We start from the raw sequence: 18,067 nt of genomic DNA, 5'->3' as shown, positions 1-18,067 counted from the left end.
ATTACATGGGAAAATAGGATGTGTCCCCAGTAGGCTGAATATTCCTAATAAAGTACACTAAGTATTTTGATTGTCTTACCAGGCACAGTAGAACTATATCAGCTACCTTTAGTGTTTCTCTTATAAACTCTCAAACTCAAGTGATTTTTTAAACTGATTATTAATCATAAGGTCCATTGTCCCAAAGAGAATTCTTAATTAGCAGATCAGACTAAAACTGAGTTTATAAATCAAAGAAAACGATTACAACAAATGGACAGGATACGGACAGCTAAGATGATTCTATATGTCAAAGTGTACTCTATTTAATGGATACGATCATGAGTTTTTCATCACCTTATTTGTTAACTGTCTTAAAAAAACCCCTAAATTTCTTTAATGGTACTTTCTCATGTTCTTGTTTATGCTTTTTTCTTATTCTTTTAAATAGGAGAGGAAAAGAGGACAAAAATAACTGATTTTTCAACTTTCATTTAACATTTCATTCAAAAATCAAGATTGTGGAAACCATTCCCTCTTCCAAATTCTTCTCACAGATTAAGTTCTTCAATCAATTAAATTACTTAAATTGTGCATACTAACAGTTTAAAAATGTCTTTAGTAATTTTCTTATATAGAAAAAGTGTAAAGAAGGGAAATAGCTTTTTTTAACTTTTGAAAGTACAAGCATTAATCAAACTTTCATCTATATATTTATAATGTAATATAAATGCATTGAAAATCAGGATTAACCGTGTATGAAATAGTAGAATGTAAATTTTTTTCTATATAAACTATCTATACAAACAAAATAAATGAAGTTTCATGTTTTATTAAAAAAAACATTTTTTTCACTTATTTTAATGTACATTAGCCCACAGCAGCCCAAGCTACATAACTGCATTCTGGCTAATTTGATAATTAAGAAATTACTAATTGATGAACACCCCCTCTCCCCATTGTAGTTGCTTTAAAATATATTGATCACAACTAGTCCTAATTGCCGTGTTGTTTTTAAGTTGTAGTTGAAGAGCATTATTTGAAACTAAATTTATCCATTTCTTTAATCTTAACAACATACAAGAGCCTTCCTTGAGGAAGACTCCTCATGTATCCCTAGGAATGTAATGTCTTTTACGTTATAGGTTCACAAAAGAAAACGCATACTTTGTAAAACAGCTGTTCAATTGGTGAAACTGTGCCTGGGTACGTCTTGCCCAGAGCCTAATCATCACCCTTGAAATAGATTTACCAGCATCCCATCTTATGCTTCCTGACATGTAAATACATATACACGGGTGGTCTCATCTGGCTTACTTAGTAATATGACTTAGATCAGCTATTGAAAAGACTGTCTGATTGGCTTAAAGGACATCAGATCCCTTCCAAAATGTTGCGGAAATGCTGGTCGGTGGCGACGAGGTTCGTTAAGGATCAGGGGTGGAATCCTACCGGCAACATAAATGACTTCCCAAGTGATCATCTATCTATCTCCCTCACTCCCCAAGTGCCTTGATCTCTGCAGACCGCCTTTCCACTTTCGGCTTTTTCCCCTGCCAATCCTTGAACCCTTATCAGAATCCTCCTTACCCATTATCCTTACGGGTCGGTAGCTTTCTCTCATGGGTTGAGTCCCAATTTAAAATGTAAACGCAGAGGAAGAAGAAGAGGGCGGGGAAACATCTGCATGCTCCCAAGCCCAGACTCTTATCTGCCTAGGATGTTAGGCAAGCCAGTGCCTGGGTGGCCGGGAGATAGGTCTCCTTCCCCAAGTTCACTTCCCTAACACCACACCAGCCAGGCAGGAGCCAGCCAGCCAGCCAGCCAATGCCTGCCCATCACGCGCCAGACTGGAGTCTTACCTACCTTCGGCCAGGAGGCGCGTTGCGTGCACGAAGGATGGATCCAAGCTATCTTTTTCTGCCATCAGCTCAGGCAGATATTTCTCCTGTTCCATAGCGGGCACTCCGGCACGGCGGTCAGCGCGCAAAAGCTGGAAAGGCGCTGCTCAAATGGCAGTGGCGCCTGACTCCTCTGCCCTCCTCCTTCTCCTCTTCCTCCTCCTCGCCGTCCTCCCGCTCAGCCGCCTCCTCCTCCACGGCCGCCGCCGCCGCCGCCGCCGCTGCCGCTACTGCCACTGCTGCCGCCTCCTAGCCTTTGGCGCGGAGCTAGTCGCAGGGGCTCTCACTGGTCCATGCAGCTGTCCGGCTGGCTGTGCACTACCTTCTCCCGCCGCCGCCGCTGCCCCGCACAGACACAGACCCCTCTAGCTCTCCCCTCGTTCTCTTTTTGAGCTCCGTCTAATTGCAGCGGCCTTAACTAGAGAGGCGGGAGGAAGGGGTCCCCCCCACCCCACCTCTTCGGACTGCTCATTGGCCACGGCGCCCGGGGAGGCGGAGAACCCAAAGAAGGTTCTGGTGCCGCGATTGGGCTGATAGCTTAGACTGACCGCCTGACGGGCAGACCAGAGCGGCGGCTGGCGGGGGAGGGAGTCCGGCAGGGCAGAGCAAAAGCAGCTTTTTTGCGACCAAGACCTGCCCTGTCTGCCTAGTGAGCCTTACGATTTCTATTAGGGGAGCTCTAGGTATCTTCCACCTTGACCGCTGCTGACAGAGAGAAGGATTCTGGCCCTACCCAGATAGGATGCTGGGACCAGAAGCTGGAGAAAGGGGGGGGGGGAATAGTGATGAAAAGTAGATAAGGTCTGGATGGAGTAGGCACTATGGCTATAGAAAGTCTCTCGAAGGCTGATTCGACTTCATCCATGTCTCTAAGAGAACAAGTGTCTTCTATAGTAAATGCCTTTTGGAAATGTAAAATAATTAAAAACCAGGCGCCCCCCCCACCTCAAACACACACATAATCTCAAAACCTGGAAACATAAGGACGACGGCTTAAGAAAGGTATTATTTAGATATACGTAGGAACTTCACTGAAACACACATAAAAAAAATAATAAAGTAAAATAAATAAATCTCCAGGGACTTAAGGGCATTAATGTGTGACAGTCCTCTAGAGTACAATAAACAGAGCAGGGTTTTGGTTTCTTTTGTTGATTTTTTCCCCTTTCCTTCACTTAATCTAGACGCTATAAATTCAAGTACTTGGCTAAACAGTTCAGGAAGGAATTCAAAAAGAATTCAAGAAAGGGTTACAGAACCCAGCAGTTTTTATGTTTGCCTTTCCGTTCTTCTAAGAGGACAGAGCATTTGACAATAGCCCAATGCTGTCCCAGTTACAATCTTTCTATGCTCCAGAGCTAAGAGGCTTCAGAGCTCCAGGGTCATCTGTACTACTGGAATAGTGGTTCACAAAGCATGAGTTCCATTTGCACAACAGCCTAAGTAATATTGAATGCACATGCAAAATTATTCTGTCCATTTAATTTGTTATTAAATGATCCATATAATGTTATTGGGGTGACTTCACTCCCATAAACATTTCTCTGCAATCCCCTTCCTCACTTCTTCCATTCTTTCCTTCCTTCTTTCCCTCCTTTCTTCTTTTTTTCTTTCCTTCCTTCCTCCATTCTTTCCATCCTTCCAAAAAGTCACATAACCTTCCTGAACCTATTTCCTCATCAGCAAAATGGGTAAATAATACAAATTGCTTCTCAGGGTAGCTGTAAGGATGAATTGAGATAATTATTTCTAGTGCTAAATAAATGTCAGCTATTATTTCCATTTTCAGGCTATCGACAGTAAAATATATATGATTAGAATTGAATTAATTCATTTTTAAAATGACTAATATTTGTAATATGTTGTTCCCGTTGGATTTCAAAGCCCTTTTGTTCCATGTACAAAAACAAATAATAATACTATATATACTATGTAATGCAATACTATATACACCATATAATATAATACACTATAAACCTTGAAAAAAAACATACTGCCTAAATATCTATTCTCTCTTCATAACAATTGGAATAAATTTTATTTTATAACATTAAAAGTGCTAGAACACCTTCAAATTTATGTTCTTTTCAACCTCACAGACTTATGAAGAAGGTATAACAGATATGACTGCTACCTTTTTATAGAAGTGGAAACTGAGGTAGATAGAATTTAAGTCAATAGTTACTTAACTGGATAAAATTGAGACTGCATTTGCAGCTAGAAGAAGTCTTATGAATCAACCTCCTTAATTTACAGATTTGAATCTGTAAATTGAGTCTTAGAGAGCTTCAGCAAAAAACATAAAGCCAAACATCTAGAAAGTGACAAGCAGGAACTCAAATCCAGGTCTCATAACTCCTTCCTCTACTGCTCTTCCAAAAAACCAGGTCCATTGACTCCCAGATCTCTATACCACACTCCCTCTCCTTATCCATTTGTAAATCTAATTCTTCTTGAATCTTTTGTCATCTCTTTGTAACTTTTAGCTTCTATACATTATTGTAATTTAGGAATGAGTGCACACAGAAGTACTGCCTTCGAGACTAAGCATGTTCAGCAGCTTGAATAGACTTTAGTCCCAAGAAAGTTCCTTTGCACTGTTTTCTGTCCATGGTCCTGACCCTGCAGCAAATTACAAATAGAGCAATTCCTACTTGATAGACAGTTGCTGGCAATTACTGCAATAGCTGAGGAGAGTGAGGTGAGAAACAGAGCTAACATTTGTTAAACGTCTGGAACAGGGAATTATATATTGGAATAAATGGTCATTATTATTGTAGAATGATTGTTTTCACATTTTATTACACAGTCTATCAAGAGAACAATGATGTGTATTTATCAGAGGGGTATGGCAAACCAAATTTCATGATATTTTATTCTGTTATTCTGTCTTACAATTATAATTACATTATGCCTTCACAAACTTCTTTTCCATGAATAAGTATAGATTCATAAGATACAACACTTTAGTTGTTAATGTACTGACACAGTATAGTACTTCAAGAATCTTGATTTCAGCAGTCTGAGTATCCCCTTGAATAATGCAGATTGCAACCCTTATGCTCATTAGTAGATATTCTTCATGAATTGCTGTGGCCAAAAGCATCACTTTGTGACTAATCACCTGCTAATGAACTTCTATGAATTTAATTAGGCTTATCCTCCCATGACAAACACATAATTTGTGTTTGAGATTCCATTAAACTGGAATATGATACCCTGAGTCATGCCCATGTCATATTGAGATATCAGCATAATATCATGTATTTTTTTATTGTGAAAAGGCCTTACATATCACTAACTTAAGCTATTGATTTTGCATAGGAGGTCCTGATTATCATAAAAAGTGACCTGTAATGTTGTCTTAAAGAATATAAAAATATTTAAAGTTTGAAAATATATTATATCCCATTTCAAACTTTCAAAATTGTACAGAACATATTAATAAACATAAATCATAACTCCCTATATAACTTGATATTAACAAAACAAATTGTAGTATAGGAGTACACTATAATATTATCAGACTATAAGAAATAACTAATATTTTTGTTTTATAATAATTGACCCTAGTGCAGGCCCTCATAACCTCATGACTGGATTATTGTAATAATCTGCTTGTTGCTATCCTTGCCTCAAGTTTATTCCAACTCAGCACATTCTCCACTTCATGATTTTCCTAAAGCACAAGTTTAATCATGTTACTCCCTTTTCTCCATTAAATAAATTCCAGGGACTCTGTGTTCCCTTTAGGATTGAATAAAAACTACTCTCTTAGGCTTTTAAGTACCTCATCTGCAACTTTTCTACTTCCCATATTTCCAGTCTTTTTATACATTGCTCCCTGCAAAGCAATCATTGGGGAAGTTACACAGGCCTCTTTGGTTGTCCTCAAACTCTAACTCAAAAATCTATGAATTTTTACTAACTGTACCTCATGGCAGGAATCCTCTCCCTCCTGCTCTCTATGTCCTGGCTTCCTTGTTTTACTCCAAACCTCAAATCAAACCCTACTTTCTGCAATAAGCTTTTTCTAGTCTCCCTTAATCCCAGTGCTTTTCATCTGTGATTATTTCTAATTTATTTTTTATAAAACTTGATTGTACATAGCTGTTTTCATGTTGTCTCCTTTCATTAGATTGTGATCTCCTTGAAGGCAAGGACTGATTTTGCTTTTTTCTGTACACTGAGTGCCTGGTATATGGCAGTTGCTTGATGCGGGCTTGGTCCTGACCTGCTTACTATGAGACATTGAGAAAAACATGAGAAGCCATATGAACTGAAGCAGAGTGAAACAAGCAGAATCAAGAAAATGGTGTGCAAAATGTCTACAATTTAGATAAGAGGTGTAATAAAACAAAAGTCAATGCTATGTAATCATAAATAATAAAAAATAAGCCCTTACTTTTTTTCATTGCAGATAGGGAGCAATGTGTATGAAATATTTCACATGGATTTAAACATGATCAATGTGTCATTTGTTTAAACAGAACTCCCTTTAATTTTTTTGTTGTTGTTGTTTTTTCCCTAAGTGGGGAAGGAAGATATTCATATTAGGAAGGAATGTTATATAAAAGGCATCAATAAACCCATTTAAAAATGAATTCCAGTTGTCAGGTGCCATATGTCAAACAGTAGAAAGGATCTCATAATAAATTTCTAAAAAAATCATAACGATAAGGAATTATGTCCTTATTAGGCAGTGATTTGGTTTTATCTATAAAATATCTAAGATATGAGTTAGAGTATTGCATTAAACATAATGAATTGATATCAATATCAAATTACTTATGTAATTTTTAAAATCAAAGAATAGTAGAGTTCAAAGGTATGTTAAGAGAAACCACATAATTCTACAAATGAGGAAACTAAGAATCAGACATGTTCAGTGATTTGCTCTAGGTCACATTGTTGTTAAGCTTCAGAGCCAGGAATGGAATTCAGGTCTTCAGAAAAAAAATATATTATGCATCCCTCTTTTAAATTTAAAGAGGAATGTGAAATTCATCAAAACTGGTTATTTAAAATAGCAATAAACTAAAAGTCAAATATCCTATTAAACTAACATCTTTTAATTTCATTTGAATCTTTTTTTTCTTATTGAGGTCCTCATGTTGGATACCATAAGATTAAATTAATATTTTAGAAAACAAATCTAGAAATGAATTATTGCTTAAATTTTCCTCATTGCTAGTATGTAAGCTAATGAGGAAAATTTAAGCAATAATTCATTTCTAGATTTGTTTTCTAAAATATTAATTTAATCTTTGTAACCCTTAAGAGTTAATATGCTTCAGAATTTCTTAAAATATCTTTTCCCCAGGTATAATATAGCTAAATAAAAAAAAAACAACTTTCACAGAACCTTACTGATGTGTACATTAGCTGATAAACCCATCTGTTTTCAATAAATGTACTAATTTTATTATAAGCTGCAGGTATTGAATCTATGTACAATATTACTTATACAGTATACAATTATACATTAAATTATCTCAGAACAACCTAATGTACAGAAAATCTATAAATATATATAACAATTTTTAAGTAGTACTCAATGGATTGATATTGAATATGTAATTTAATATACTTATAGCAAAATAAATTTTGCCTTCAGGCAAGTCAAAATCTCATTCTAAATTTTTTGTTTGAGTAGTTATCTCACTGAGATATGTTGTAACAGCACTGTATATAGAATTATGTACATATTTAGTAGGGTTCTTTCATTTTTTACACAATATATAAAATCAAGGATTATCTTACTTTTGTACTTTTATTTCCAGCACTTAATGCAGTGCGTTTCACATAGTAAACATTTAACAAATGCTTCATTCATATGTCTTTTATATATTTAATTATACTTTTCATCTACAATTAAAATAGCAAATCTGTGTTACTACCAAAAGAATTTTGATGCCATGGTGTAATAGACATCATTCCTAATATATCTATGATAGAATTTATTTTGCTTTTCTCATAGCAAAGTCCATAAAGACTGAACTAGCTTTCATGTCACATTAAAAGTGCTATTGGTCCAAATGACATTTGAACAGCATTTAAAAGATACATACATAAACACAGATGTGTGTGTGTTCAGCTCTTCTACTGAAGTCCCATTTGACTTGGCATTCTCAAAGACTCAGCCACACTATTTTTTTCCCTGTCCAGGTAGTCAGCAGAACCCACTAGTTAAAAGACTCGTATTGAAAATGGCTGCCAGTTTACTAAATTACATCATTTATCAAATGGTCAGTGCAGAGAATAAGCATTTCAATGTCTCCCTAAAAGAACACCATCACTTAAATGATGCATTAATTCCTAGAACATAGTAAATTTATTACTATTCACTCATGCAATCTCTTTAAGTATTCATATGTTTCCATTTTATAAATGCTGTTGAATTTTGTAGTTTGCTCTTTGTTATGACATGTCTAGTTATAGAAGAGAGGATGATCGGTAGAATGAACACTGGATTTGGCAATGGAAGTCCTGGGTCTGAATTGGGGCTCTTCCACTAACTATCTGCATCATCTTGGGTAACTCACTTAACTTCTCTTAGTTTCAGTTTACTTGTCCATAAAGGGAAAGTGTTGGACTAGATAACTCCTGATGTCCCTTCCACATATAAAAATCTATGACCCTCTTATCTTTCCAAATAAAAATTTATTATTCTACGGACAGGACACTTTCAGATGCATTTCTAGTTTGCTTTGATTTCTTTTTTTTGCTCTGATAACAGAGAATCTAAAATTGCAGCCAAAAGAAACTGATACATATACATTTTGAAACCTCCAAACAACTATGTTGATCAATTCAATCATTTATTAAATGTGCCAATGTGGATTACACAAGATATATATTCACAAACTGAACTTATAAGACATAGTTGCTGTAAAAATCATACTGTCCAACTGAAGGCGTTAAAAACAAGCATTTCCAATCACCCCTTATCCAATCTATTCACAATCTAATAACCAGAGCAAAACTTTTGCCAAAGAAGTATTTCAAAGTAAAGTTTCCTATGTCTTGCCTTCAAAACAGTGTCTATTGATATTTTTTCTCTTCTGGGAATTCAAATGCTAATCTTGCCATGTCTACATGCATAATAACTGCACTGTCTCATGATGAAAGGTACAACTAAAGAGAAGAGTTCATATTTCTTTGTAGGTATCAGAGTGTTAAATATTTTAAAAAATGTAAATCATAATAGAAGGATTTTCAGTCCTTTGTTTATTTAGTTTCAAAATATGTATCACTTCAAGGTATGTTAAAAGCAAAGTTTCAAAGCTAATGATTATATAAATTTTAAAAACTCAGTGAACTTTGAAATCACTGAGCATGCAATTTTTTTTTCTTTTAATGTAGATAATAGGGCATGGCAGAGTGGCCTGGTTCATAAGGTATGCTCAGCAAATATTTATTGATTTGAATTGTCTGAATCAAAATATTTATACATGTGAAAATGAACTGTATAGAAAAAGCTAAGCAATTAATACAATATCATGACAAAATATAGAATTTGACATGGGACATGCTTATTGGATTAAATTTCAATAGACTGATCATGAATGTGTGAAATTACTAATACCATTGGTTGCAAATGCTGTGATGGTACTTTGTATAATATCACACCAATTAATCTATAAAAAGAAAGTAGTGAATGAGTGGTTTGGAAGATTGACAGAACTCAATAGCATTATTAAGAATGATTTTTGTTTCCTTATACCCTCATTAGCCTCATTAGAATACTACTACCATTAGTAAGATGTCTCTACCTCTTACTGGGTTGCATTTACAGTCAGTATTGAGACAATGTTTTTTGCAGAGAAAAGAGCCATGACTCTATAGTCTTCAAATCTGGTTCAAATCTCACCTGTCACTTATTTGCTCTGTGAATTTAATAAAATTCATTTAGCTCCCTAGAGTTCAGTTTCATAATCTGTAAAACGAGGGAGTTGGACTAATTGACTGCTGAGGTCCCTTTCAGTGGATATATAGATCTAATAGATGTGTATGTAAATCATTATAAGGTATAGTTCAATGAATGAGTAGCTGTCATTATTGGGAATCAAAATGAAAAACAGTTTGTGTTATGCAGGATCATTTCATCCAATGGTGGAGGACAAATTAAAGGAATAAAATGATTGACATTGTCAAAGTTTGTAGGAGATGGGATCTTATATGTCTAATTGTGCAAGAGAAGTGTTTATCTGAAAAGAACTAGCTTTTCCTCCTCTCTGACCTGTGCTATCTAGTGGACTCAGTCACTAATTCTCAGTTTCTCCTTACAGACATGATTTTCTATCTAGTAATTTACTGCTAGTTCTTCCATAAACAGGAAAAGTTTACATGAAACTGCCTGTGGAAAAGAATAATGTGGAGGTATGTTGGTAGAGACTACTGTCTCATAGAAACTTTCTTAATTATTAGAAAATCACCACTCCCTAACAGAACATTATTTGTTCGCTCTATATATACATATAAATCTGTATTAAATTGATATTATCCTGTCTTAGGAAACTATATAGATACACACACATACAAACATAGATATACATATGTATAGGTATACAGATATGTATATATACACAGAGTCTATTTTGTTCCCTCAATCTCCCCACTTGGAAAAATTGGCATTAGGCAGAGATTCTACCTCTCACTGTATCTTTTAGTAACCATAGTATCATTGAACTACTTTTAATATTCCCAATATGATATATAAGCAATAAATATATGTTAGAATAAATGGTTTTGTTTGAGAACACATGGCAAATACAGAATGACCATATTCTTAAAGAAAGAAGAAATGGTATAGAAGGTCTGTAAAAGAGCCAATATAAGGTAAATGACAATGAGATAAGGGTTTCACCACTTTTGTTCTCAGCATTAGGGACAGCCACTGACATTTTGCATTGACAAGGTTCTCTTCCCCTCTCCTCTGAACCTCTTCCACCAATATCTCATCCCTAATCATAGCAATGTTCATGGCAACAGCAGCTTTCCCCTTCCCCCACTTTACCCCATATATCTTTCTTTCACCCTCTTTTGTTATATCCTAGATTGAGATGCTAGCAGACTCCACACTCCTTGTCATTTCCAACTACTTTACTTGAGGACCTTTCATTTTTCCTTGTTTAAGCTCCTTATTTCCTTTAGAAGGAGATCAAAAGATGGCTGTCTCTTCATACAGGGTTACAGCCCCAGTTCTTAAATCAGACTACACTTAAGATTTCTGTTTCATTTTTTTCATGCACTCATCTCAGTCAGCTGTGTTACAATTTTCTGATTAAGAATATCCCATGTACAAATAAATTGCCAAATATATAGCTATATATCATATATGTAAATGTTTATATTAGTATGTTTATATGCATATATGTTACATATTACAGGCATACACACATGTATATGTGCATATGTATATGTTTGTGTGTGTATAGGTAAATCATATATAATGAATGAAATTCATTATTATGTTGTTTTACAGTGGAGCTAAGGGTTCAGGTCTAAAACATTATTAATGTTGAAAACACTAACCCCATTAAACAAAGCTCCAAGATTATAAAGTCTCAAGATGGCAAAGTACTGTTCATTTTTCAAATAGAAAACAGGATGAAGAGTACCTTGGTTTTCTCATCACTTGGATAAATCACCTTTTGAAAATTAAATTCAGCCAACACCAATAAGGTATGGTTTTAATCATTGGGAGAGCTACAACAAGGGAATTGGAAAACATTTTATATGAATATTGGTTTAATGAATTAAGATGGTTTCTGGTCTTAGTCACTTCCCAGATTGTGACCCTGGGCAAGTCACTTAACCCTGTTTGCCTCAGTACCTCATCTGTAAAATAAGCTGAAGATTGAAATAAGAAACCTCTCCATTATCTTTACCCTGAAAATCCCAAATGGGATTAAGAAGAGTTAGACACAACTGGAAAATGTCTGAATTACAACATAAGGAATGTATTTGAAAGAAGAGAGAAAACACCTTACTGATCTGCTTCCATGAGAGAGATATGGTCTTCATAACCAAACTAGGAAAATATAAGGCAGAGAAAGAAAATTATAGAACAACATTACTCATAATTATTGAAACAAAAACTACATAATAAATATGACCAGTTTTAATTTATGTCAGGAATGCAAGAATGGTTTGACATTAGGAAAACTATAAACATAATAAAGTAAATAAATATGAAAGTAGTAATAATAATATGCTTTTATGAATAGATGCAGAAAAAAACTTCAATACATTATAGAATAAATGCACCTTAAAACAATGATATACATATTAATAAAAGACTTTTATTTAATACTATAGATTATATTTACCTAAAGGCAACAGATAACGTGATCTATAATGTAGGAGCACTAGAAGCCTTTATAATAAGAGCAGTGTTAACACCTCAATGACCATTGTCACTTTCATTATTTTATGTAGTTCCAGAAATGCTAATTCTATCAATAAGACTAGAAGGAAAAAAAATTAGGGTAATGAGCATGGGCAAAAAAGAGAATGAATTATCTCTGTTTACAGATGATTCATTTAGAAAATCTTTATTAATGATTTCAATAAAATAATAGGATAAAATTAACAAAGTCATAGTCCTTTTGTATATTACTAACAAAAAAACCCAGGAAATTGAAGAAATAAATCCCATTTAAAAGTACTTCAAAATGCATAAAATACTTATTTAGCTAACCTATTGAGTTTGCATGACTTATATGAATAGAACTACACATCAATCTTTACAGAAATAAAGGGAAAATAATTAGATATGCATACATTCATTCATTTTAGGGCTGTGCCAAAGTAATGAAACACAATACTTTAAAGAACTAAACAAAGGAAGTGCAGCTAGAAAAAGACAAGAAGTTCATCAATGCAGAATATTTTATACATGTAATTATTCTGAATAAGGCCTGAAAATGAAGATATAAAGGGGACTGATACAAATGGATAAAATCAAGGCTTTCTTGACAGATAAGTCATTTAAAGATAGAAACAAGAAGAGTTCTTGAAAATTCTACATATTTTATTGATGTGGACATCTGAGATGTGGGAAAGATAGTAGAGTAGACACAGCACTGAACCAAGCTCTCCTAATATTCCCTACCAAAAAAATTTTAAAATAATGCCTCAAGTCAAACTCTGCAGAGGCACAGCCCCCCCCCCCCAAATAAAAAGGTCAAGGGGAGACATTCTTATAGCCAAAGACAACTTGGAAGGTCAGAATGACCTGTGACATGGAGGTGGTAGCTGGCTTGGAGTCCATATGGATGCCATGCCAGTGGTGATACTTGTTGCTGGTGAAAGAAGCAGCAGCAACTTCAGTGACTCTTAAGCCAGAGATCATAAAGGGATCTGGCAAGTAGTCAAAAGCAATTACAGAGGACAACTATGCCAGCATTAGGTGTACAAATGGATGTGGTTTAGCAACTCAATTTGCTATACCCACTTCCAGGACAAAATTCAAAGGCATAGAAGAGCACTTTTGATCATAAGGGAGGAGAGGTCTTGAGGAACAATATCAATCGCAATCCTGAAGGATCAGTTACTTCCTGAATAAGGACCAGAAGTCAAATCAAAAGAGTAGTAATCATATCTTTCATTACATCACATCACCTTGGAAGCATCAAAAACTTTCAGAAACATAGAAATAGCTCTGAAAATAGCAAGGTAAAATTCTTGAAGCTTGGGACAGTGCCCCTCACCACTCCATGCCAGGAACACTGTAAAAATAGAATTGGTCAAATGGCAAAAGAGGTACAAAACTTCACTGATGAAAATAACTCCTTAAAAAATCGGAATTGGCAAAATGAAAAGAGAAGTACAAAATTCTCTGAAGAAAACTTTTTTTAAAAAAATAGAATGGGGCAAGTGGAAGCTAATGACTCCATGAGACACTAGAAAACTATAAAAGAAAAAGAAAGGAATGAAAAAAAAAGAAAATGTGAAATATCTAATTAGAAAATAAATAACTGATCTGGTAATTAGATCAAGAGTTTATGATTTAATAATTATTGTACTACCTGAAAGCAATGATCAAAAAAGAGTCTAAATATCAAATTACAAGAAATTATCAAAGAATGAAAGAGTAAAATAGAAATGGAAATAATACATGTATTACCAACTAAAAGAAATCCCAAAATGAGAATTCCCAGAAATATGAGAGCCAAATTTCAGAACTTCCAAGTCAAAGAGAAAATGCTTCAAGTAACCAGAAAGAAACCATAAAAAAAAAATTTTGAAGCCACAGTCAAGATCACATAAGATCTATCAGCTACCATGTTAAAGAAACAGAGGTCTTGGAAGATGATATTCTAGAGAGCAAAGAGCTAGGATTACAATCAAGAAACTAAGTATAATGTTTCAGGGGATAATTGATATTTAGTAAAATAGAAGAACTTCAAGCATTCCTCATGAAAAGATCAGAACTGAATAAAAAAATTTGACTTGCAAATATAAGACTCAGGAGACTGATAAAAAGGTAAACATGAACAAAAATCATAAGGGATTCAAGAAGGTTAAACTATTTACATTTCTATATAGGAAAATGATTCATATAACTCCTGAGAAATTTATCATTGTTAGGGCAGGCAAAATGATTCTACATAGGCAAAAGGTACAAGAGTCAATAACATTGAGATGACCTTAAAGAATGTATAATTGAGAAAGATGGATTAATGGGATGAATGAGAAAACGGAGGAAGAATGGGGAAATTATCTCAACTAAAAGAGGTTCACAAGAAAAAGTTTTCACAGTGGAGGGGGAAATGGTGGTGAGGTGGGCAATGCTTGAATTCCACTCATCTAAATTGATTCAGAAAGGGAAAATACACACACACACACACACACACACACACACACACACATTCAATTAAGAATAGAAGTCTTTCCTATGAAATTGGGGGCAGGGTAGAAGGGGAAAATAATAAAAAGAACAACAGAAAAAGGAAGACAGTGGTTGTAAGGAAAATAGTTTTCAGAAGAGAGGATGAAAAGAGAGAGAAAAGGAAAAAGACAAGAATAGAGGATAGAGGGAAATGTGCAATTAGTAATCATAACTATGAGTGTGAATGGGGTGAAAACACACATAGAATAGAAATGGATAGAAGAATGATGAATTAGAAAACATGATCCAACAAATTGCTGTTAACAAGAAATACTTGAAACAGAGAGACATAAGTTAAAATGCGAGGCAGTGGCAGAATCTATCATGCTTCAGATGAAGTTTAAAAAAAAGCAATGATAGCAATCATGATCTCAGATATAACAAAATCAATAATATATTCAATTAAAAAAGATAAACACTAAAACTACATCTTACTAAAAGGCACAAGACACAATGAAGTAAAATCAGTATTAAACACATATGGAAACATGGCATTGTGTCCAAATTCTCAAAGGGAAATTTAAGGGGATTACAGTAGGAAATAGAAAGTAATATTATACTAGTAAAAATATTATACATGGGGCAGAGACAAGATGGCAGAGGGAAAGCAGTGACTTATTTGAGCTGTCCCCCAAATACTTGTAAAAAAATGTCTCTAAAGAAATTCTAGAGCAGCAAAACCCACAAAAAGACAGAATGAAACAAATTTACAGCCCAAGACAACTTGGATGTTTGAGTAGAAAAGTCCATTGTGCTGGGCTGGGAGAGGAGCACAGTTCAACATATGAGTTCAGGCAAAGACCAGGCCTCGATGAACCTGGAGCAAGCCTCAGGGGACTGAATCACGGGCTGGTGTAGCTGTTTCCAGACTTCTCAACCCAAAAACAGCAAAGGCAACTTAGAAGGTCAGTAGGAAAGATTTGTGACAAAGGTGAGAGAGAAGCTTGGTCCAAGCCCCAATCCTGGCACACCCTTGAATGGTGGCTGCTTCTAGAGCTACCAGCCCATAGACTGAGGGGGAATTGAGTGGCTGATCAGAGGGGGACTGCAGGGATCTTTTTACTGGTATGGAGGCAAGAATCTCTTGCTTTGTGCTTAGATCTGGGTCACAGTTCTGGGTGGTGATCCTGGGGCAAGGAGGAGTGCTGGCCTGGTGGAGCTTGTAGTGGTGGTGGAGAAGGAATCATCCTCACAGTTTCAAGGCAAAAAAGAGTGCTTGTGGTCACTTATAGATGAGAGCCCAGGACAGGTAAGAAGTAGACACTTCACCCTTGATCATACCACCTTGGAAGAACTAAAATTTACAGGTCCCAAGAAGTATCTCTGAAAACAGCTGCACAAAAGCCCCAAATCATGGGACAGTACATTCTCCACAGTGGAAGCAGATCCCCTACCTTAACAAAGAGTTTGAAACTGAAGTAATTGGCTGGGAGCATGAGCAAACTCTACAAAAATATCAGACCATAAAATCTTTCTTTGTTGACAAAGAAGATCAAAACATACAACCAGAAGAAGACAAAAGAAGTCAAAGCTCCTCCATCCAAAGCCTCCAAGAAAAATATGAGTTGGTCCCATGTAATAGAAGAGCTCAAAAAGGATTTTGAGAAGCAAATAAGAGTAGAAAAAAAATTAGGAAGAGAAAAGAGAGTGATGCAAAAAAAATCATGGAAAACAAGTCAACAGCTTGCTAAAGGAGACTGAAAAAATACTAAAGAAAATAACATCTTAAAAAATAGCCTAACCCAAGGGTGGGTAGGAAGGGAGAAAGGTAGAAAATTTGTAACCCGAAGTTTCAAAAACTAATGTTAATAACAAAAACAAATGGAAAAATAGCCTAACCCAAATGGCAAAAGAGGTCCAACGAGTCAATGAGAAGAATGCCTGCAAAAGCAGAATTGGCCAAATGCAAAAGAAAGTCTAAAAGCTCACTGAAGAAACTGCTTCCTTAAAAATTGGAATGGAGCAGATGGAAGCTAGTGACTTTATGAGAAATCAAGACACTGTAAAACAAAACCAAAAGAATGAAAAAATAGAAGACAATGTGAAATATCTCATTAGAAAAACAACTGACCTGGAAAATAAATCCAGTAGAAAAAATTTAAAAATTATTGGACTATCTGAAAGCCATGATCAAAAAAGAGCCTAGATATCATCTTTCAAGAAATTATCAAGGAAAACTGCCCTGATGTTCTAGAACCAGAGAGTAAAATAGAAATGGAAAGGACCCCCTGGAAAAGATCCCCAAAGGAAAACTCCTAGGAATATTATAGTCAAATTCCAGAGTTCCCAGGTCAAGGAGAAAATATTGCAAGTAGCCAGAAAGAAACAATTCAAGTATTGTGGAAACACAATCAGGATAACAGAAGATTTAGTGACTTCTATATTAAGGGACTGCAGGGCTTGGAATATAATATTTTGGAGGGCAAAGGAGACAGGATTACAACCCAGAATCACCTACCCAGAAAAACTGAGTATAATCCTTCTAGGGGAAAATGGACATTCAATGAAATAAAGGACTTTCAAGCATTCTTGATGAAAAAAAAAAGAACTGAATAGAAAATTCAACTTTCAAATGGAAGACTCAAGAGAAGCATGAAGAAGTAAACATGAAAGAGAAATCATAAGAGACTTTTTAAGGTTGAACTGCTTGTATTCCTCTATGAAAAGATATTTGTAACCTTTGTCAGTGTTAGGGTAGTTGCAGGGGGAAAAATATGTGTATATATATATATATATATATATATATATATATATATATATATTATATATATATATATTAGATAGGTAGTTAGATACATACATACATACATACATACATACATATATACATGGATAGATAGATAGATAGATAGATGGATAGATAGATAGATAGATAGATAGATAGATAGATAGATAGATAGACAGCTCAGAGTGAGTTAAAGATGAAGGGGTGATATCTGGAGAATAAAATTAAGGGGTGAGAAAGGATTATACTGGGAGATGGAGAAGGGGACAGGTAGAATGGAATAAGTTATCTCACATAAAACATACAAGAAAAGGCTTTTACAGTGAAAGGGAAGCAGGGGAAAGTGAGAGGGAATGAGTAAATCTTTTCCTCATTGGATTTGGCTGAAGGAGGGAATAATATACACACTCAATTGTGTATGCAAAGCTATCTTACCCTATAGGAAAATAAGGGAGAAGGGGATAAAAGAGTGGGGGGATGACAGAAATGAGGGGGAGGAAGTAATCATAAGCAAACATTTCTGAGGAGGGACAGGGTCAAAGAGAGAATAGAATAAATAGGAAG

General features: G+C 35.1%; 1 protein-coding gene across 1 annotated transcript in view; it reads right to left on the bottom strand.

Moving 5' to 3' along the window:
- The window catches only part of KHDRBS2 (KH RNA binding domain containing, signal transduction associated 2), a 796,104-nt gene extending 793,795 nt beyond the window's left edge, over nt 1–2,309 (bottom strand). Inside the window, exon 1 of the mRNA XM_078155302.1 lies at nt 1,846–2,309. Within this exon, the coding sequence (XP_078011428.1) occupies nt 1,846–1,936 (91 nt within the window). The 5' untranslated portion in view covers nt 1,937–2,309. The remainder of the gene's footprint in view (nt 1–1,845) is intronic.
- Nucleotides 2,310–18,067: the final 15,758 nt, after the last annotated feature.

This window comes from Phascolarctos cinereus, unplaced genomic scaffold (genome assembly GCF_003287225.1).
Source record: "Phascolarctos cinereus isolate Bilbo 61053 unplaced genomic scaffold, phaCin_HiC Scaffold_5;HRSCAF=322, whole genome shotgun sequence".
NCBI classification, from domain to species: Eukaryota; Metazoa; Chordata; class Mammalia; order Diprotodontia; family Phascolarctidae; genus Phascolarctos; species Phascolarctos cinereus.
Note: the sequence above shows the minus strand (reverse complement) of the source record. Positions and strands in the feature narration are given on the sequence as shown.